At 52.4% G+C, this 22,328-nt stretch overlaps 1 protein-coding gene across 3 annotated transcripts; it reads left to right on the forward strand.

Moving 5' to 3' along the window:
- The first annotated feature begins 4,364 nt into the window (after positions 1-4,364).
- Positions 4,365-17,477, forward strand: EFNB1 (ephrin B1). Of its 3 annotated transcripts, XM_036411450.1 has the most exons (6): positions 5,155-5,292; positions 13,283-13,344; positions 14,065-14,342; positions 15,063-15,155; positions 15,362-15,490; positions 15,648-17,477. In XM_036411450.1, exons 2-6 carry the CDS (start codon positions 13,337-13,339, stop codon positions 16,058-16,060), a joined length of 921 nt encoding a protein of 306 aa, XP_036267343.1. In that variant the 5' UTR covers positions 5,155-5,292; positions 13,283-13,336; the 3' UTR covers positions 16,061-17,477. The 3 variants fall into 3 exon arrangements, with proteins under 3 accessions (XP_036267342.1, XP_036267341.1, XP_036267343.1); XM_036411448.1 differs by lacking the exon at positions 13,283-13,344 and having other exon boundaries at positions 4,368-5,292; XM_036411449.2 differs by lacking the exons at positions 13,283-13,344; positions 15,063-15,155 and having other exon boundaries at positions 4,365-5,292.
- The last annotated feature ends 4,851 nt before the right edge of the window (positions 17,478-22,328 follow it).

Raw genomic sequence — 22,328 nt, forward strand, 5'->3', positions numbered from 1 at the left:
GGTTCAGAGCCTGTGCCAACTACTATGCCTCACTGAGCCATGCTCTGGATCTCAGATGCCCTGTCCCAGACTTGTTTTAGGGGCATAGGGCAGGCCATTTGCCTGTATGGGACCCAGAGGATTGGGACAGATATTGTTGAGTCCAGAGTAGGGTAAAGTAATATAAGGAGGGGATAAAAAGAGAGGAAGGGAGGGGCAAGCCCATCTCAGAAAGAGAGGCGCTCCTCCTATTCCTGGTCTCTTTCTGCCAACAGCCTGAGCAGAGACAGGCTGACACCTGGAAGAGCAAAGTGATTTCAGTGCAAATACCCACAAACCAGGCATGAAGCTGGGGCAGGGACCAGAGAGGGCCTGGGGGTTGAGTGTCCAGGTGAGTCTTAAGCCTTTGGGATGACTCCTTGCTCCTCCAGCCATTAGGACTTGTCCTGGATGCAATAAAACTAGACTTGCAGGGAAAACCCACCTGGAGATGGATCTGACCTAGCCCTGGGGTGTGGCACAGCTACTATCTGGCAGAAGGAAGAGTGGGAGGGCCTGGCCCCACCCTGAGCCTGCCCTGGGCCTGACCCAGAGAGATAGTGACTTGGGAAAAGCAAGATACTTGTAGGGGAGAGAGTGACAACCTAAGTCAACAAAGACTCCAGCTGGTCTCAGCTACAGGGAGGTGAGTGCATGGGTAAGAACAGGAGAGAATGAGGTGTTAGAAATAAGCAGCTGGGCAAAGGTGGGCTTTACAGGCTGAGGCTGGCAGTGTAGAGGATGCAGCTAGATTGAATCTGGAACCTGTTTCTCATCTCTAAAATAGGCCTATTAATACCGACCTCAGGGATAGTGTGAGAATTAAATAAAGAGTGCGCCAAAGATATAGCATCCAACTACAATGCCTAGCACACAGTAAGTGTTCAAGTAATGAAACCTTCGCTTTATCCATGGATTGGTGTGTGTACCAGTGAGGAGGGTGCAGGCAGAGGTGATGGTTCTTTGAGGGGACAGACAGGAGGCCTAGGGTAGGCCAGAGATGACTGTAGCTAGGAGAGAGGACTGCTAGCTTTTCAGTTTGGGCTTTCTGTTCTCTGACCCTTTGGTGTGCCAGGCCCACCCCTTGGTGCACACATCTTTCCAAGGCTTTGGGAATATCAGCATAGAATCGTGAGTAGAAGCTCGTGTTCTGTAGCCAAATGGCCCAGGTTTGAATCCTGAATTTCCCACTTCCTGGCCGTGTAGTCTTAGGTGAGTTAGTTCACTTTTCTTGTCAGAGTGCAAGGTAGGCAAGGAGAGGTCAAGGACAAGGACCCCAGAAATCCAGGGTGTGTGTACGTTCATGCATGTGTGTGTGTGACCATGAGATGATAAAATGTGGGGGCTAGACTCTACATTCCATGATGGCAGGAACCAGGTCATGAGTGGGTAGGAGAGAAATAATAATTCATGTATGAATACGTATGTATGTGAGAACACCAAAGAGCTGAAAAATGTGTGTATGGCACATAAAGCAGGTGTGAGTGGGTGAGAACATGTGTGACCGGGAATGAGGATGTCTCTGTGGGAGGCTCTATGGAGGAATAATAGTTTCCATTTAGTAAGTGCCTTGGTGGGCCAGGCATGATGCTACGCCTTTTATATGCATTATCTCATTCACCCCTCACCTCTGTGAAGGAGGCATGATCTCCAGATTACAAGCGAGTTAACTGAAGCACACAGAGGTGAAGTGACTTGCTCAAGGAGACAGAGCTGATAAGCAATGAAATCTGTGGCTCAGAAGTTTATACCCCCTGCCATTCATGGGGCTGGGAATCTGAGTTCATAATGTTATACCTGAGGCCTTCTGAATCCCTGGGCTCAAGAGGTCCCCACATACTGATTTTAGTCTGCTTGGAGCTTCTCCAAGGCAAGGCTCAGCAGGGCTCTTCTGTTGGTCGCCGGGGTAGACCTAGCTCAAAGTCTAGCATAGAATCGGTGCTCAGGAAACTTGAAACTTGAGGGGGTGTGGATTTGGATAAGAGAGGGCCCACCTCATCCACATCCTGACTTCCTCTCAGGCTCTCTTGGGGAGTAATTTTTCCTTACTCAGGGGCCTGAATCACTACTTCTGAGGCCCTGCTGGGGTGGGACAGAAGGTGGGGGCCCAGAGTCACCAGCCTCGGCTGAGATAGGGAGTAATCCCAGCCCTGCTCCTGAGAAGGAAATTGTGTGCTATGACTAGGAGTGAGGAGCGTGTGGAGTGCTCCTAGATATAAAGATGTCTCTCCTCTTTCCTCTACTGTCTTCCCCACCCAGGATTAGGTGTTGGCACACTCAGGAATTGCTTCTTAATTCCCAGGTTTTCACAGCATAACAGAGGAGCCTCATCTCCGTCATCCCACACCTGATCTTGGGTTTGCCTCCCTCCCAAGGGGCACTCAGAACGTGGAAAGTGGAATCCAAGACTTGTTCTGGGTTTAGTTGGGCCTTTGGAGATGGGACACTTCCTAAGCCTAGTAACCTCTTGGAAGACTGTGAGTGAAGAGTAGGGTTCTGGCCATCCTGAAGGCTGCTGCTTTCCAGGCATGAACCAGCTTTTAACTGTGAACGAATTAAGCAAAAATGTAAGCCAGAGGGGGCTGAAAATGTGTCAAATCACATTAAAGGGAAATGAACATGGGCTTTGGAGATAGATAACTCTCTGGTCAAATCCTGCTTATACTACTGAGTAGCTAGGTGACCTCAGATGAGTCACTTCTCCTCCCTGAGCCTTAGTTTCCCATTTATGTAAAATGGGGATAATGAAACTCATTTAAAATTATTACAAAAGGAAATGCATCTACCACAGTTATTGGCACAGAATAGGTACCCAGTACATCCTCAGGTTTTTATATTCTGCCATGCACTTGGGGAGATCTTTGCTTCCAAGCTTGAATTTGGGGTACCTTTGCATCTTGTTCTCATCTCTCCTTGCTCACACCCCAATAAGGGGCCAAGCTGGGCTCTGAGAGACTTTAGATAGTTCCTCCTCCTCTCTGTCTACCCAGATCCCCCTCACTCCCTGAGAGCAGGAGGGGTCCCGCTTCTTTTTATTCCCCCCTCAAATAGAGGCCCGCTTTTCAGCCAAAGAGATAATAAGAGAATCCAGTGAGAAACTCAATAGTTCAGCCTCCTACTTACATGAGATAAAGGCATGAAACTATAAATGGTAGAGAACTTTTGGTGCCTCAATGGTTCCTCCATAAAGAAACAGCAAGGGGACTTCATATCCTTGGCAATCCCAAATCCACATATTTTTACTGTGCTTTCTCTTATACCTTACACTGGGTCATGGTTTTTGACAAGGTAACGACATCTGTTCCAGGTCTGTGTTTAAGCGCTTGTGCCAAGCTTGTGTGTGCCACGCTCCAGTTCAGTGAGAGCATGTTTCAGGTGCCCGCAGTACTATGAAAGACCAGTAGGGGGAGATATTAGCACGTGGGTGTGTCTGTTGGGATCGGACCAGGGCCAGCGGGTTGGACTGGAGGGCCAAGCTGTGGGATGGAGCCAAAGTTATAAGCTAGGAAGCGAGGAGGGGCGGGGAGAATGGGGTAGGGCTGGAGACAAAGACTCAGATGGTCAGGCCAGGAGAAGTCGTTGTCTGCGAGTTCTGAACGACGCTTTTGCTTTTTGAAAAGGGGCCTGCCCCATGCCTTTCCTCTTTGCCTTCGAGGTATCTTTCTTTAGGAAGGTGCCCTCCTGTCCCTGCTGGCCTATTCTGCACCTTCTGACAGAACCGAACTCTAAATCTGTGCTCTTGTCGCTCTCCTCCAAAACCTGAAATTTCAAAGGCCTAGTGCCTAGTGGTGAAAAACTCACCCCCACCCCGGGAATCCCGTACTTAACCGGTTTGAATCTCCACTACCCACCGCTATCCGTTTCTATGTTCAGGTCTCCGGGTCAATGTGCAATCAGACACTTCATTGGAAGGGTGGAAAGGGAATGGCCACCAGAGTTATACGGGATGCTGGCCCTGGAGCAAACAGGCTATCCTTGCCACAGAGCAGGACTTCGGGGCTCCTGTGTGTATGTAAAAGAGAATGAAAGTACTTTCTTGGGGTGCTTGTGACAGAGCCTGTGTGGTTCAGGACAGTGGGTCGGAGTGTTGACCAGGTACGCAGGGAGGAGAGGAAGCCGACAGCTATAGAGGAGCGCCAACTTCCCACGGGTAAGCGCTCTGGGAACTGGACTAGGCGGGACCCACCCTTAACCGCAGGAGCCACACACTCAGATTGGTGCCATGGAAAGCGCGGCGTCCTTAAGAGCTCCCTGAAGCCCCGCCCCTTCCTGTTCGGGGGCGTGGTGAGGGGGGCAAGGACCCTGAAATGGAGCTTACTATTGGCTAAGAGCAGTAGGGTTGGCCTTGCTTTCGTGGGAGCCAGGGAGTAGACAGTTTAGCAGCAGAGGAGGGAGTCTATGTGCGCTGGATCGCAGTGCGAGGTGTGTGAGGCTCACATTGGCCGAAGACCCTGGGGCGCAATCGCAGGGGAGTTAGGACTCGCGACTTGGCTGCCGGGCCTTCCTGCGAGGCTTCAGAGGCACAAACTGAAGGGACTAGCTCGTTCAGCCGCATCTCACCTCTCTTTTAAGTGCACCGAGCGGGGCCCGCGTTGAAGCAGAAGCTGTCGGGGGGCGCGGAGCCCGGAGTCCCAGTGTGGCCTGGCGGAACGGAACTTGTGTCAGGGCGAGCCAGGTGGGAACCCCCGGACCGCGCTTGGGTTTTAAGGAGAAGCCTACATCTTCTGAGGGGTGCCGATACCGAGATAGTCAAGGAGTCGGGGCGGCCACTGAATCCCCAGAGGGGAGACCCTGTTGGGGAAAGGGTACGCAGTCCCAAACAATCTCGGAAAGCAGAGCGGAATCAGGCGTGTACACCCGGGGGCGCAGAGCCCCCGTCGCTTCTGGTGCGGCAGAGAGGTGAGGGGAAGGAGCCCTTGGAGGCCCCAGCCTGTGCTCAGGTTGGGGGCGGCTGCCCAGTGAGTTCTCCTGGCTCGCCAGGAGAAGAACGGCACCAAAGCCTGCGGGAGGGGAGCATTTCAAGGCCCGTGGACGATGAGGATGGGAGCCTGAGCGCTTCAGAGCACAGAGCAGCACGGCGGCAAGACGAGGCGAGCTTTGCTGAGGAGGCGCCAGGGGATCCGGAACTGCAGCCTGCCCCGGGAAGATGGCCCGGCCAGGGCAGCGTTGGCTTGGCAAGTGGCTTGTGGCGATGGTCTTGTTGGCGCTGTGCCGGCTTGCCACGCCACTGGCCAAGAACCTGGAGCCCGTGTCCTGGAGTTCCCTCAACCCCAAGTGAGTAACTTAATCTGCTCTAGTCCTTGGGGGTGGGAGGCACTCCCTCGGGGTGAGGCCGAGCGCCCCTAAGTGCAAGTGGGGAAGTGTTTGGGAGAAGATCGGCGCCCCATTTTGTATCTGGCTTTTTCGAGTGTGTTTTCCTGCGGACGGGCGGGGCAGGGTGCAGCGGATTGAGGTGGGGGCACTTGTCTGGGTTGTGACCCTGAAGCTTATGGGCCCTCTCCTCCATACCCCCCAGATCAAGTCGAGATGGTCACTCCAGGGGGATCTGGGAGTGCAGGCGCTCAGCGGCGCACTACAGAACTGGGTGGTGGGGGGAGAAGTCAGCCCTTTCTGGGGCCCCTGAGAACGTGGCGGTTTTCGTCCAGAGCCTGGGGGTGGGGGCGACTTTGACCTGGGCCAGGGATGAGGCCGAAACATTGGTTCCTCATTTGTTTAGCTGAGAAGGAACCTAGGCGCGGGACTCCCGCTTGGGGTGGTTGGCAGCGCCCATATACCAATTACGGCTTCTCCCATTTTCATTTCTCTTTCTTCCCTGGTTTGCCTCCCTAGCTTTATGCTTTGCTGTTTCTTCTAGCCCCCCTTTTCTCCCTGCCTGGGCCTTGGAAGGGCGGGCGCTGCTTCCAGGCGCACAAAGGCGGCGGGTGGAGAGGGGCGGAGTGGAAGAGCCCTTTAGGGGAGGGGGGGTTTCAACCGAGCGCCCGTGTGTGGGGGGTTCCCACTGGATCCTGTGGCAGAGATTCGAGGACACCCAGGAGAAGGGGGGGTCAGCCTGGGAGGGAAATGGGTGGGGAGTTAAGGATTTGAAAGATTCCTGCCCAGGCAGTCCCTTGGCCTCCACCCTATGTCCCTCAGACTGGGAAGCTGTGCTCAGCTTTCCCCCAAGGGGTTGGGGAGGCAGCTATGTAGAGGAGATCCTTTCTTTTTTTTCTCCTCCTCCTTTCCCTTTATAACCACCCCCCACCCTGCCCAGCAACACACACCTTTCAGGGTGGTGGCTCACTGGTTTCTGGGCTGTTAATAGGGAGTGAATGGGGCTGTGTGGTGACCTCTGGACCTTTTTCTCCTTTGGCATCTAGGACTCAGGTTGGAACCTAGGGTCAAAATTGCTCTTCCTTCATGTTTTCTTGAGTTCTCACATTGTGCAGACCTCCCCCCACCACACACACTTAGTGGTAAAGTGTGTGTGGGGGGGGCTTAGACTTGGTGGTAAAGAGGGGGGCCTTGGCCTACCCTGTCAGTGCTTTCCCATTTCTATATCTGAAATCTTTTCCTACCCACTCTCCTGGGCTCCCAGCTAACTTCCTGGGCTCCTGCCTCCCTCAGACTCTTAGGTCCCAGGGCCATCTGAGTCCTGGAGTGGGAGAAGACAGCTTCTTTAGTTTTCTTCTCCTTGGGTTAAGGTAGGATCCTATTTACTGTTCAGTGGAGTAGCTAAACCAGGGTCAGGATAGAGGGCTCTGTCTTGGTCCTGGAAAGAGAGTAGCAAGAATTTCTCCCATACCCAAAGCCAAATCAGGCACAGTGCTCTACTAACAGTAGGAACTCAAAATGGTCTGGGGGCCCTGGGCTGCAGAGCCTAGAAGGAAAGGTTGTAAAGCGCCCAGTTCTCTCTCTCTTAAGGGTAGAGGCTGGAAATGCTCCCTTCTTGAGACAGGAGAGCTGAAAGCCGCCTGGGGTAGCCCATCATAGGGGCTCATGGGAGTGACCTAATTGCTCTCTCAGGTCTCTAACCAGAGATAGCATGCAGCTCCACAGCTGGAAGGGAGCCCTCCTGCAGAGTTGAGGCAGTGAGCTGGGAGAAATAGGATTTCTCTGAGTTTCTCCCTTTTATGTGTTTTGAGTTTTTAGTGATCTGGACTGGTTTGTAGGTTTTTGAGGTCTGACACCCCTATATCCACTTCAGGCTGAGTGCAGGCACTCTGGGAGGTGGGGGTGATGATTGAGGATTCAGTAGGACCTACATGAATTATATCTTATAATTGAGCAGGTTTTGGTAATGGTTGGGGTCTGGCTCTGGTACCCCTGTGTGCCCCTGCCCCCCTTCCTTCTCTTCTCAGGACCATGGGGGTGGGTAAGAATACAGGAGGGAGGCACTACCCTCAGCTCCACTGGAGCTCTCGAGGCTGCCTTTGCCTCCGCACCCAACTTCAGGCTGCCAAAGCCTTTCAAATGAACAGTCTCCCTCTGTCCTTCTCCCCCTTTGCTTCTGGTTCTCCCTCTCAGGTCCCTGTTGGTTGGCCTTCTCTGATCTGCACTCACCTCCTCTCTCTAGCCAGGCTTCTCAGCTCTCCCTCTTTTTCACACTCCCTCTCACTCTTAGTCACTCTCTGCCTCTTTTTCTCAAGTCCTTTTGTTTCTCGCACATGCCCGTGCTCCCTCACAGGCTCATTTTCTCTCTTCCCTCCCCTCTTCCTCCAGGCTTTTGGTCTGTCTCCTCAGCCCTGTCAGGAGCTGGCAACACCCCCCCCTCCCCGCCATCTCCCAGCACTTATAAACCCTGCTTAATTGCTTCCTCCTTGGGAAAAATATCAAAATAAAGAAGTGGTAGGGCCAGGGGTATGTTTGCAGGTTCCAGGGCGTACCCCAGCCCTGACCGTGAGAAGGGAGCTGGAAGGGCCAGTTCAAGACTCCCAGCCTCTTTCCCAAATTGGCTTCTCAGTGTGGTAGACCCTGGGTGGCAAGAGCTTCTGTCTCCTTGGCCCCTCTTGTCTGCTTTGTCTGAGGCGTGCAGGGTGGGGAGGGGGGTTTGATCCCACTAGAGGCTGGGAGGAACCAGAGTGTGCGCATGCATTTGGCTGGGGGCTGTGATGGAAGGTCCTAGGGTGGCCCCCTCCCCCAGCCTCCTCTCCAGAGAGCTTGGGGCAGCCGGCAAACCTCACATTTGAGTCTTCAGCCAAGTCCAGCTGCTGCAGTTCAGTCTCTCAGTCCCGTTCTGACCCCTTCTTGCCCCCCACTCAGGTTCCCCCACCTCCAGAGAGTGGGAATGTGTCTAAGATCACATTACACCTTCCCTACAAAGGGGTGGGGGTTCAGCTTGGCATCCGGGACCCTTTGACTCCATTTAGTATGGGTGGGGGCAGCTGCAGACCCCAACCCAGGCTTGCCTGCTACAAGCCAAAGTATTGTCCCCAGGCCCCTCACAGCTGTTCCAGCTCACAGACCTGGGGAGGCCAGCTTATGGGGCCCCTCTCCAGGGCGGCTAGGGACCTGACCTCCTCTACTCTGTGTCTGATTGGCTACAGGTGGGGGCCTGAGAGTGATGGGAACCCAGCAGCTCATTGAGTTCCCAGTTCCTCTCCCTCTCCACCCCCACCCCATGCAGCCAGGCCGGGGCTAGAAGGGCCTGTGAGGCTAGGGTGGGGGCTGAATCAAGGGTTCCCTTTCTCCCTTCAGGCTCTCCATTGCTTCACCAGCTCAGTGGCTGATGATGGGCAGGCCTAGGATACTAATGTGCATCATGGTTTTCTGGGGTTGGGACTACAGAAAAGGTGGCCCACCAGGAGGCTGCTGGTTGCCATGGGAACACCAGGTTTGGGGGAGGTTCACCCTGTAATAGGGAACTGAGGTGGAGAAATGCTCACCAGCCACATTTGGGGTTTCTTGCCCTGTGCCCACAGAAGCCCCTCCTGGGTGTGTTGGTCTGGTACTCAATTTGGGTGGCGGTGCTAGCAGCTTCTTACTTCTAAATAGCACTGTTTTTGATATGCTAACTAATAGGCAGCACCTTGCTACTCACAAGTGTCATATGTGAACTCATTGGATGTTCCCAACAGCCCTAGGAAGTTGGAACAATAACCATTTCCAAGATGAGGAGTCATACGCCTAGAAAAGGGAAGTGACTTGTCTACAGTCAGTCAGCCCGTAAAGATAGAGCTGTGCTGTGTGCCATTCTGTCCACACCATTCTCCTGCTGTGTACTCTATGAGATATGGGAATTCAAGGTGGAGTTTGGGAAGAGGCACTGGCTCCCTGCCTCTCTAGGTTCCTCTCTCACCTCACAGGTATGAACGCATTTGTCCTTGTGATTCAGGCCCTGCCTGTGTGGGATGAGCAGTGCTCTGACTTTCTCATTTGACTTTGCTGGGCCTACCTCTGAGGGCAGCCTGGTCAGTTGATCTGAACTAGAGACAGTAACTCACTACCTGAGACTCTCCCTCCTAAGCTCTGAACAGCACCGTTGCTTCCTGTCTAGTCCAGAAATCTTCCTTTCAGAAAGTAGACAATGAGGAAGGGAAAGTTAAGCCTCCAGTGGACCCTAGCATTGGCCAGGTGGGGCAGATAGGAGGTCATAGTCCAGTGTGGGTGTGGAGAGTGACCTCCTCTGGGACTCTCCTGGCTTCCCTGTCTCCGACAGTGCTGTGCGTGTGCCAGGACCCAGCTTCTGTTCCTGCCCACCCACGCCTGGGCGGGCACTGCTGGGACATGCCAGGCCTGCTCCTGCCGCCTCAGGGGCTGGGTGGAGCAGGGGGAGTGAAAGAGGAGTCTTTAATTTGGGGGCTCCCCACCCTTGCTGGGATGAGAGCAGACTTGAGCTCTGGCTTGGGTTCTGTCCTCCACTGGTCCTACCACCCTGGGGGGTGCAGGCGTGGTGGTGCTGGGGTCACACAATCAAGGCTGTGGCTAATCTTTTCTACTAAACTTGGACTAGCATGGCCTGGGACCAGGCTCTCCCTCTGGCCACTCTCTGACCACAAGTTCCTAGAGCCTGAGGTAATGATGAGGAGAAAGGAAGTATAGATCTGGGCAAACATGGGCAAGCTTTCTGGGCATAATCCCACACTGCAAACTCTCCCCCCTGGACATTGTATGTGTATGGGTGGAGAGGGGCTCAGCTGGACAAAAGAAACAGGGGCCAGTTAGCTTCTGGCCAGTCCAGGACCTTGGAGGCTACTACCTGGATCCTTCGGGCCTCTCCTATTCCAGAGTTCTTTCTTGCTATCATAGGTGGGAAGGCTGTGGGAGAGACATGGACTAGGGTGCAAGGGAAAAGGCAGATCCCAAGGCAGGAGCTGGACCGCTCAGGCTGTGTTCCCCAAGTCTTTTTACTCCCTGGGGTGGCTCCATGGGATCCAGGGGCTATCAGATGCTAAGGAGGGAAGATCTCAGGGGTTACCATGACGACCTGTTTCAGGCTTCCTGCTGGGCCATGTCAATCCCCTTAGTTTCCAGAAAAGGGCTTTGTCTGGGGGTAGCCCCAGGCAGGAAAGCTTGACTTGATACTGGGGGCAGTAGTACTTTTTGAAAAGCAGAGGATAAAGACTTTAACTTGGGGACAATCTCTTCTACCTCCTCTCTTGCCCCCATTCCTAACCTGGTGATTATGAGACAAGACTTTCAGGGTTGCTCTGTACAATGTGACTAGTGTTGTACATGTCTTCATGACCTCACTCTCTCACTGGCTACATACCCAATCCTCGTGGCCCCTTGCCACTTTCTTGGGCCTCTCATAGACCAAGAAGCAGTTTTTCCAGTGGTGGTGGGGGGGGGCGCTCAGAGTCAGGGAAGACAGGTCTCCTCAGGCTCCTCTTCCTTCTGCACTTTAGGGGAAGGTACCTATCCCTTTGCCAGCTGCTATGCAAATGAACTTATGAATATTTATGAACCTGTTCACTGAGGTTGAATTGAGTCTGAGGGATATTGGGGGCAATAGTCATCTCTTCTTCTCCCACACCTACCCACTATGTAGACATCTGTTTCCTCCATGTTTTTGGGTTCCAGTTAGCTGGAAGCCTTGTGTTCTAATTCCATGGCTTCAGGTCCTGAGTGGCAATGGAAGACTGTGCTCAGGGCAGATAGGACACCCTGGTGAGTAAGCCAGGGCCAGGTGATTAGAAAGCTGAACTGGTCTGTACCCCCTTGCATGCCCTCAGTGTACCTGCTGTCACCTACATGTAGGTTCTTGTTGAGGTGCAGATGTACAGGGTTTTCTTAGATGCTCTAGGGTAGGGGTGTCGAACTCAATCAGAGAAGGGGCCAAAATCTAAAATCCAGCCTAAATCGCGGGCCGAATGGTTTACTGAATAGTCATAAACTGTCATTGTGATGGAAACGCAGCGGAGTGCAGTGATGACAGCGCGTTGCGGGCCACATTGCAAGGCCTGGCGGGACGGATTTGGCCCGCGGGCCTTGTGTTTGACACATGTGCTCTAGGGGCTAATGTCCTGGGTGAGTTTAGGCTCCTCCGGTTGGCTCTGAGTACCTCCCTTCAATGGAAATGTTCATCTGATCATAGGTTTACATTGCAAGCCTGGGCTCAGTGGGTCTAAGCTTCCTTGTGGCTCTAAGCCTTAGAGTCTAAGGTGTTAGAAGTTGTCTAACCCTGCTGTCTGGATGGAACCAGTGTGAGGATTGGAAAGTGAAAAATATCTTGGGAAATATAGAAGCTTTGGTGAAACTTCTTTGCTTTTTATGGAACATGGAGTGGGGGCATTCACTTTTAAATGTTTATGTGTGCTCCCATCCTATGCCTGCTTCCTTTTTGGCCCTCTGGAGTACAGTAAAGTTAGGTACCAAGGGGGAGACCTCGTGGATTTTACAATCCTGCACAGCAAGATCACAGGCCCCAGCTTGGTGGAGCGTCACTGGACATGAAGAGAGGGCTGCCTTTCTTCATGTCCTTCATCTATTTGAACTAGTTCTCATACTCGCCTCCTTGGCTCTCATTTTCCTTTCTGGGGTTAGGTCACAGAGCTCCCAGATAGCCCTCATACCTCATACCCTGTAGTCCCCACTGTGAAATGTATCCTCACAAAGTAGAACCATGTTCTTCCACTGTCAGCTTCATTCTTTTGAAGTAATGCCTTCAGCCCTTCATTGTCTTTCTGCTAGAAGGTCTGTCCCCAATGAAGTGAAATCCACAGTGCAGGTTGTGATCCTCAAAGCTTTTCAGTCTGACCCCAGCTAAGCTTTTCCACCTCTTCCTCTACCAATGTCATTCACTGACCTGACTTTTGTGTCCCAGTCACTGCTGTTTACTCTTTTTAAATTAAATTAAATTAAATTTTTTATTATTTTTAATTTTATTGACTTTATAGGGATGACATTGATTAATAAAATTATATAGGTTTCAGGTGTACAATTCTATAATATATCATCTGTCCACTGTATTGTGTGTTCACTACCCCAAGTCTATGCTGTTCACTCTTGCTGTGTGTTATCTTCTTATTTGTCACCCAAGACCCACTTTCTTCCCATCCTTTCTGTTGAATCATCTCTGATCATCCTATCACATGAGTTGTGCTTCCACTCACTGCCTCCAGCCCTAACTGTTTGAACTACCCCCTCACACATAACTATAGATAGCCTGGTGCTGTCTATTGCTAAAACGTGGACCATTTACTTTTCTGATCCCTACCAGACAGTAAAGTCTTTGATGATGGGGCCACATCTTTTCTTCCTATCCACCCATTCAGGAAACAAGGCTGGGCTCATAGGTACTTGGTGTCAGTATTTGTCTGCCTGCTCTGCATATGCCATTGCATCCAAGGCAGCACAGGCCTGACACCTAAGGAGGAGGGCTCATTCCACCCCCCCCCCCCCAATTTATGAGGGAGGAAACAGAAGCTCAGGAAGAACAGGTAGCATGTCCAAGGCTACAGAACTAATAAAGGCCCTATCTGTCTAATTTCACAGTCTGTCTTCTTTCTCCTACATAGTACTGTCTAGCTCCCAGCTCCAGCCTGCCCAGGCTCAGATGTGGCCAAGAGAACACCATTTTTTTTTTCTTGATGCTTAGGCAAGGATAGAGTGATGAGAATAGATGGCCCTGGGCGGCTGCCCTCCCCCTGCTATTCCCAAGTGTCCAGCCTTCTAAAGTAGAAGACCTACCCAGCTCAGATGGCAATTGTCCATCTCCTCTCAGAATCTGGAGCAGAGGCAGTGTGGATGTGGGGGAATTAGAACACAGATGAAGGAAGTTCCAAGGGCCCTATATTATATGATCTATTTTCTCTGCTTCGGTCCCCTCTCCTCATTCTGTTCTTAGGAGTGAGACTGGTCAAGTTTGGGGATTCAGACTCTTGCATGATGGGGATGATATATGTCCAGGTAGGACACTGAGCAGTGGGAGTGGGGAGTGGGGAGATCTGTGTGGAGCTGCACCTGGCCAGAGACTGTGCCCAGTATCCCTGGGCTCCAGGAGATGCCTGTTCCTATCTCCCCATCATATCATGCCCAAGATTAGCAAGGATGGGAGAGATGGTATGGATCCCAGGCAGGTTGAGTTCCCCCAGCCATTGGCTGGGAGTTTCGAGGGGTAGTGGATAAGACATGTGTAGGTGTGTGTGTGTGTGTGTGTGTGTGTGTGTGTGTGTGTGTATGCATGCACATGCACATATGCGCATGTATGCAGAGGAGGTGAAAGCAGTAGCTATGAAGGAATGTGAGTGTGATGGTGGTGGGAGGAGGACTGGACTGCCACTTCCAAGGCAACACAGACCTGACACCTTGGTACCCAGCCCATCAGCCACGTCAACTCACTGCGGAAATGCCACATTAAGACAAAGGGTTCCCCCAGCTAAGGAGTGCCCCACCCTGCCGAGCAGTCAAAACCTTGCAGCCTTGCCCATGGGCCACCCCTTCCACACTCTGCTGGCAATGTGGTTCTCTATCCTCACCTCCTGCCCTACGATGGAGGAAAGACAGAATTCCTGTTCTTGCCATCCCCACTCAGGAGGCCCAGCCAACCCTCATTGTTTGCTCTCCTGGCTTGGGAGATAGCCTGAAAACCCCAACCCTGAGGCTGACCCTCTATTTTCTTCTGAGCAGGTTCCTGAGTGGGAAGGGCCTGGTGATCTACCCAAAGATTGGAGACAAGCTGGACATCATCTGTCCACGAGCAGAAGCAGGGCGGCCCTACGAGTACTACAAGCTGTATCTGGTTCGGCCTGAACAGGCAGCTGCCTGCAGCACCGTGCTCGACCCCAATGTGCTGGTCACCTGCAATCGGCCAGAGCAGGAAATCCGCTTCACCATCAAATTCCAGGAGTTCAGCCCCAACTACATGGGCCTGGAGTTCAAGAAGCACCATGATTATTACATTACCTGTGAGTCCTGCCCATCATGTGGGTCTCTCCTACTCTATAGCAATGGCAGCCTCTAAGTAGTAGTGAAACCACTCACAGTTAAGGCTCTGCCTGATATGGTCCTCTTTGAAGACTGGCATGCCCTCCTCCCAGCCTGTTCTTTGAAATCTGCCCCTAATATTCACCAATGGCCCACTGCTGGCTCTCCTTGGCTTGAGTGGGAGAGCTCCAATTTGTGGTGTTCTCACTCTTATTTTCTTTGCCCACCTAAGATCCAATCTTGGAAATGGCAGAGTTGGCAAAGCCCTTTGGGATCAACTACCTGTTTGGCTTTTCTCTTTATGGGAGATGCCACCCCAAGAGGGGGTATGACTTCTTGCCTGAGGTCACACAGGGAGTTAGGGATGTGATTGGGACTCAGTTTGTGTAGAAGCCTCCCTCAAAATGCCAGTCCGATTGCTTTGTTGCTGAGCAACATTGCCCAATGAGAAGACATATCTTAGAGTCCCCTGAGAAAGAAGACATATCTTAGAGTCCCCTGGTCATGAGCAGTACCCTTGGGGAGGGGTAGGAATTGCTATTTTGTCCCTGTGGAAGGGAAAGAAGTTGAAAGAATCACAGGTAGGTGGAGGCTCCTTACTACTCTCCACCTCACAGTTCTGTCCTAAAGCAGCACTAGGGTTTCTGGGTAAGGTGGACAGGCCTGACTCTCCCCCTGATGTCACTGGCATCTTGCTGCAGCTACATCCAATGGGAGCCTGGAGGGACTGGAAAACCGGGAAGGAGGTGTGTGCCGCACACGCACCATGAAGATCATCATGAAGGTCGGGCAAGGTGAGTACCCAGTTGGAGGGCCCCCAGTTAGGCCTTTGCAACAGATGTCTCTGACTGAATGTGAGTTTGTCGGGAGTAGGGGAGGGGGCAGTATAGTTAATGTAGCTGAGGTCTGGTATATAGCCCATACTTGGCCCACCCTAGATGAATGAGTCCCTCATATTGGTGGGGTCCCTTCCCCTCACCTGTCCTCTCTTCACCCACAGACCCCAATGCTGTGACACCTGAGCAGTTGACTACTAGCCGACCCAGCAAGGAGGCTGACAACACTATCAAGATGGCCACGCAGGCCCCCGGTAGTCGGGGCTCCCTGGGTGACTCTGATGGCAAGCATGGTAATATATGGGTGTCTCCCAGACTCTGGGACCCAGAGGGCAGAAGCCATTGCCACTGCCCTTTCAGGCCTTTTCTCTGAAGAAAGGCAGGATGGGACCCAGCCTTAAATCTGCCATGTGTCCCTAACTGTTCCTCCCTTCCCTTCCCCTTCCTCAGAGACTGTGAACCAGGAAGAAAAGAGTGGCCCAGGTGGGAGCGGAGGCAGCAGCGGGGACTCTGACAGCTTCTTCAACTCCAAGGTGGCATTGTTTGCGGCTGTCGGCGCTGGCTGCCTCATCTTCCTGCTCATCATCATCTTCCTGACGGTTCTGCTACTAAAGCTGCGTAAGCGACACCGCAAGCACACGCAGCAGCGGGCACCTGCCCTCTCACTCAGTACCCTGGCCAGTCCCAAGGGGGGCAGTGGCACGGCGGGCACCGAGCCCAGCGACATCATCATCCCCTTACGGACTACAGAAAACAACTATTGCCCCCACTATGAGAAGGTGAGTGGGGACTACGGGCACCCCGTCTACATCGTCCAGGAGATGCCACCCCAGAGCCCAGCGAACATCTACTACAAGGTCTGAGAGCCCGGAGCGGCCTCAGGCCCTGAGGGACCGTCGGAGGGGACTGCACCTCTCCTTTCTCTCCACGCCCTTCCCCTTGCCAGCTGTGCCCACCTTTGTAATTAGTTTTGTAGTTTCTTGGCTTTTATAATCCCCCTTTGCCCTCCCCCTAGGCTTTGGAGGGGGTACTCATGCCCCCAGCCCCCATGCTCTTGTGCCTTCCCCCTCTGGCCAGGCCTCTGGGCTCTGTGGGGGTGCTCCTTTGAGGAGGGCAGGGTTGGACACTAATGGACAGTAAGCAGGGAGATGACCCCGCCCCCCTGGCCCTGCCCTCCTCACTCCCTTTTCCCCTTCCCAAGACTGTTTGTCTGCTATGATCACTGTTTTTAATGTTTTTGTGTTCATTTTTTAGCTGAAACTCCTTTTCATATGCTTTTTTTTTTTGGAAGAAAAATCAGCCCCTCTGAGCCCAGCTCAGCCTAATATAAGGGGTCAGGGCCAGGGCCAGGATGTGGCCAGCTTGAAAGCATAGGATGGCCTATCTGTTATTTGGGGGTAAGGGAGATCAGGACTGTTCTTGCCCATGAGGAAAGATGACAGTGCCTTTGGGCAAAGTGTCTCACCCTCCCCTCCTGACCCTTTTGCTACAAAGCTGATTTTGGCAATGGGGTAGTGGCTGTCACCCTTTCATACACACACACACACACACACACACACACACACACACACACACCTTCCTTGTGGGATTCTTGGGCATCTCCTGCCTCCCTCACTCTCACGGTAATTAACGTCTTAATTGGCTGTTGCCTGGGGAACAGGAGAGCTGTTGCAGGCAGATGACCTCATGGGGGGTGGAGGGAGGTGAGGTGCCCAGGTGGCTATTTGCCCTGTAGAGCTGGGAGTTCTCCCTTCTCCCCCCTCCCCTTCCTGTTCTCTCCTTACCTTTGGCCCCCTAGGCCTGGTGGGAGATAGAGGCCCAGGGCAGAGACCTAAGCAGGTATAAGGCCAGTTGGCCTGCTCCTTTTCTGGGCTCTAGCACAGGTGGATGTCCCTAAAGCCAGCTCTCATTGGCCTCCTACTTTTGGGCTGGGGCTGGAAAGAGGAAGAAGCTGCCCAGGGTTGGGCCAGCACGCCGTGCACTTTGACCCCGGCTCCTTGCCAGCACGGCTGCTAACAGACTGCCACTTGAGTGTGCCTTGCAGGCGCTCCTAGAGTGGCCATGGAAGGAACTGGGCCTTACACCATCCACCTTCATACTGCCTCCTGGCCAGTTGCCTACCTTAGTGCCAGGTGGGAGAGAGAGAGTGGAAAACCCAGCCTCTTCCAGGTGGCAGTCGGAAGGCATTTTGTTTTTGTTTCTGTTGTCATTTGTGTAAATACTAGTCTTTTTTTGGAAAAAAAATAATGTAAAGATGTTTTGTATAAACTCTGAATTATTTTCTTGTTGCTTTTTTTCTTAGAAAAAATAAGAACTAAAAAAAAAAAAAAAAATTAACCACATGGAGATGGGTGTAAAATGGTGTCATGATGTTGGAGAATGAAGTGTGAATGTATGAGTGAGTATGACAGAGAGAGAGAGAGAGAGAGAGAGAGAGAGAGAGAGAGAGAGAGAGAGAGAGAGAGAGAGAGAGGTATTTCTTGTGCTCAAAACATGGTGGGTGATCTGGGCAAGTATGGGAAGAGGGTGGCTGTCCTAATGAAGCAAGGTGTCTCAAGCCTTCTGCCCCTTCTGCTCTCCTGCCCAGTTTCTTTATCCTTTTTTTTTTTTTTTTCTATTGGAGCCTTCAACCATTTCCTCATCTGTGTCCTGTCACCTCTGTGGCATTAGCCATGGGCAACTGCCTACTATGGCACTATGCTCAACTAGAGAGGGTAGATGGAGGAGGGTTTGTTCCCATGGAGATCTGGGTGTGTCCAGAAGTACTGCCACCACCTGGCTGTGGCTAGATCTGGGACCTGCTGGCAGGCCCAGCCCTGCCCTGCCGCAGGATGCCTGGGGGTGGATAGAAATAACTTCCCAAGAGCTGGCTCTTGCTGTAGCTCACTGGGTCCTAGGGTTGCTTCAGGCTTCCCAGTTCACTTCTTAGCCAGAAAATCTTCTACCCGTCTTCAGAGCTGGGCCACTCCAGTGTATGCCCTCACCTTGGCATACTTGGGAGCTTCTGGCCAGCAGCTGAAGTCCCCTAGCTAGAGCAGCCCTGAGCATGCAGTCTACCTCCCACAGGCTGGGGGTTGGAGAGTGTGGTGAGGTCCATAAAGAGGGTTTGGCCTCAGTCCTAAGGCGGAAACCCCATCTGGCAGTGCCAGGGCCTTTCCACTCCAGCCTGGAGCAGCCTGCAGGTCTTGTGGGGGGGGGAGGAGTCATTCCCTGTGGAGATGGCTAAGACAGATGTCAGGAGAGGCGCACAAGTGAGATCCCAGCAGCTAAATATGGGTAAGAAGGCACTAGAGGAAAGTAGGAGGAGGAAGGAAGGGGAGGGTTAGTTCGTGATCCAGAGCAGGAAGCCCCAGTGAACCAGCCAAGGAACAGGCTGGGCTGTGAGGGAAGTGGGAAGCACATGGAGAAGAAAGGCAGAGAAGAGCCCACAGATCCACAGGACCTGCAGGGGGGAAGGAAGGGAGACTGGGCTGGAGCAGGGCTGGGCCTGGCTGGGGTGCTCCGGGAGCCAGCTGGGGCAGAGGCTGTTTATTTGGTTTCTCATTAACCAAAGGAAGTGCCTGGATCAGATGGGGCCTCTGTTGCTTGACTGCCTGCCCAGAGTGGGGCCCGGCCTGGGCCCAGGGTCTCCAACCAAAGCTGGTTCAGGCCAGATTGATGACTGTAACTGAGGCAGAGCCTGACTTGGGCTGGGTGAGCCCTTCCTACACTTCTCTAACTGGGTATCCTTGGGTGGTCCCAGCCCAGCTCAGGATACTGGCTGCGCTCATCTTACTGATGGGTGGAGAATGGAAATCCTGGGCTCCCTGGAGAGTAGCTATGGGAGTGTGAAGTAAAATCTGTGGGAGAGGGCAAAGGAAGCATGGAGAAGTCTTTCCAATGGCTCAGAGGTTTGTAACTGGTTGTTCCCACTTGCCCTGGCCAAGGTGCCATGGCTGGCACTGGTTTGAGCTCAGTGCCTGTGTAGTGCTGACCATACAGTGGTGCTCAGTCACCTTTTGTGTCAGACTTTCCTTCACCTAGATAGTGCCTGCCACTTAATAAAAAATACATTTACACACATTATCTCATTGAGTTTCTTAAACTGCCCGATAAGGGTGGAAGGGGTAGAATTATTTGCCTCATATTTGAGACAAGGAAGCTGAGACCCTACAAGGGACAGTAACTTGCCCCAAAATACCCATAAAGTGAATGGGAACACTAGGGTTCAAGGCCAGGCCTTTTACTACACCCTTAATGAACAGAAGTTCCTTGAGGGTGGGTCTTCACCCCACTCCTCTGTTCTTTGCCTCTTGTTGGGTAAGACTGAGCAAGAGTACTTCCTTGGGGATCTTGGAGAATAAAAGCTCTCCTCCCATCCCCTTTCCATCTGTGTGGGGCAGGGAGGGACTAAGCTTAGCTAGCTGGAGGCAGGAGCTAAGCCTCCTATGGTAGGGCCCCAGACCAGCCCCACCCTCTGCTCTCTTTCCTGTCCCAGCTGAGCCCAAGCACCAGGTGAGTCAGGGATAGAGGATGTTTCCCAGGTGAGGGTGGAGCTGCCTGGCTTCCTTCACAGGCTGAGCCCAGGTCACCAATAAAACCAAGCTGGGCAGGTGCTAATCAGACCTCAGTTTTCTGTAGGAATAGGCCTTGTGAAGCTGGAAGGCTAGGACTCGTACGACTTATTGCACTGGCCCATTTGTGCTTCTAGAAGGCCTCCCTGAATCATGAGGGATGTGGACGGCCTGGAAGCCTCTAGGCAGGGGCATGAAGGTGGGTTGAAGAACCAAAGGAGAGACCCAGTCCCAACTGGGCCATCGTAGTTTGGGCCCTTTGACCACCTGGCATCAATCACTCGGAAATCCGGCCCGCCTGCCTGCCTGCCTTGCAGGCTACTTGTCCTGCCCGGGCATGTCACAGTCCCACTGACACCCCAGCTAAGTCAGCCTCAGCGTATCTAGGGACCCTCCTCGCCCATCTGCTGCTGGCCTCCTGTACAGCTGGCCATTGGATCTGGGGGGCTGGGGTCCCAGCTGGTGCTTTTAGGTTGGCTCCCCCTTTGGGAGGCTGCTGAGGTGGGGTGACTAGCCCCCACCCAAGACGGGGGTCACAGAGCCCAAACTGAAAGCAATTTAAGGGCATGGGGGAGACAGTAATTATAGGTTCTGTTTCCAATGGTTAATTATCCAGCTGGCAAAGAGAAAGTAAAGAGGAAAGCTGGAGGTGGGGGTGGGAGGCGAGGAATGTGTGAAGGGATATAGGAGGGTGGGAGAGTTTGCCAGGGGCCCTTTGATACAAAGGAAAGAGCCCCAGGCTGCTGTGCTGGGAGGCTAGGGGCTCAGGACCTGTCCCAGTTCTAACATGATTCTTTTTGACTAGGGGCAGACAGGTCTCTGCCTCTTTGGGCCTCAGTTTCCCTGTCTGGGTAATGAGGAGTGAGACCAAATGTCATTTATTCAGAAAACATTTATTGAGTACCTGCTATATGCCAGTCAATGCTCTGGCCACTGGGGTATAGTGATGAACAAGATAGACAAGTTTTCTGCTCCCAGGGACCTCATGTTCTATAAAAAGCCTTTAAGTGTCCAATTGGTTCTTAAGGGTGTGTGTTGATGTTAATTGGAATGTGAGAGGCAGAATGGAGGATACACAGATGAAAAACTTGGGTTCTAAAGTTAGTCTTTCATTCATTCATTCATTCATTCATTCATCAACTTTTTAAAAACAAATTTTGAATGCCTGGCATTTAATAAGCACCAATAAATGGTAGCTTTCCCTCTTGAGGTGTGGTGTGGGCAATTTGGCTCCATGACTGGGCTTCTTGGGCACCATTCTTGCTTTGAGAGTAGATATAAGGCCTAGCTGTTCCCTCATCACAAACCAAAGCTAGCCTTTTGCAAAATTCCTTAAACATCATCAGAAGTTATGCTGAGGCTTCAATCCCAGCCTGCCTCCCCAGGCACCAGCCCAGGTACCTAAACTGAGTTGGGTGATGTGCCCATAATAACTACTTCCCAAAGCCAAAGCCAAAGAGGTGTATGCCCTCAGTACTTGCCTACAGCTGGGGCCCCATGGTCTAGTCTCTTCCAGCCTCTCTAGAGACCATGGGTGAGGAGCTGGTTCCTGAGAGAGGAATTTCCATCCTTTTCTGGCCAAGGCTCATTGGAGAGGCTCCAGGGGGCTCTCCTGGTTCCAGGGTCCCAGGAGAAACCAGGGATATTCTGGAATTCACCCTGCAGCAGGGACCCCATGCTGGCTGGATTCTGTGGGGCAGAACCATTGTTGTCACGGGACTGGCTAGTGACAGTCCTAGCTACTTTCAAGCCTGCTCAGTAGAACAAGAGAGGTTACAGGCCAGGAAAGAGTAGAGCTACAACTTTCTTGAGAGCTTTTTTGCCAGACCAAATCCCCATGGGGAAACTGAGGCCCAAACATAGAAGGGACTTACTTAAGGACACACGGAGTGCAGGTAGAGCCAGACCTCAGAGCCAGCTCCTTTGCCTCACAGGCCACAGCTGTGTGCCCTTCTTGTATACTGTTGCTTTTTTTCTCCCAGAATCCCCAGGAGTTTGTGTCTGTGACCTATTTATACACAGTATTTATATTGATAAACTCTGTAAGTTTACATAAGGCAATTATAAAAAACGATACATTATAACCCTGACAAAAACATGGTCCTGTGAGGTTTAGGCCTGGTGGGAGCATGCATGGAAAATGCACTAACAGTTCACTCCCCTCCCTGGGGACCCCTCTCCTGTGGCATTTCATACAGCTCTGAAGTCACTTACTGGCACAATAGCTTCAAGATTTCTGTTAGAGCCAGATGCGCTGATTAGAGTACCAGACCCACAATTGGGCATCTCAAGGCTGAGCAGGGCATTAATTGTAGTGTGTGGTTCCACCTTCCCTTAGAGCCAGTGATGAAGCTTCCTGTGCACACCTTCAGGGCTGCCTCCCTCCCCCATCCAGGCAGCCAGGCCTTTCTGGCCAGCCTGACAGTTAGATGCCCTTGCTCTGTCTTCAGCTCCCCTGCACACACTAATAGCCATGGCACTAACATGCTTTCACATGCAAATTGCTATGGAATTCTCAGCCCTTGCTGGTGCCCCAGCCCCCAAGGCTTCCCCCTGGGCAGATTCAGAGAAGAGAATG

Source organism: Pipistrellus kuhlii, unplaced genomic scaffold (genome assembly GCF_014108245.1).
Source record: "Pipistrellus kuhlii isolate mPipKuh1 unplaced genomic scaffold, mPipKuh1.p scaffold_m20_p_40, whole genome shotgun sequence".
NCBI classification, from domain to species: Eukaryota; Metazoa; Chordata; class Mammalia; order Chiroptera; family Vespertilionidae; genus Pipistrellus; species Pipistrellus kuhlii.

What these genes read in the sequence shown, in the direction of transcription:
- EFNB1 (XM_036411448.1), top strand. Translation starts at nt 5,165, where the DNA reads ATGGCCCGGCCAGGGCAGCGTTGGCTTGGCAAGTGGCTTGTGGCGATG. An exon ending in TGGAGTTCCCTCAACCCCAA is followed by an intron (nt 5,293 to 14,064) that starts GTGAGTAACTTA and finishes TCTTCTGAGCAG; the next exon opens with GTTCCTGAGTGGGAAGGGCC. An exon ending in CATCATGAAGGTCGGGCAAG is followed by an intron (nt 15,156 to 15,361) that starts GTGAGTACCCAG and finishes CTTCACCCACAG; the next exon opens with ACCCCAATGCTGTGACACCT.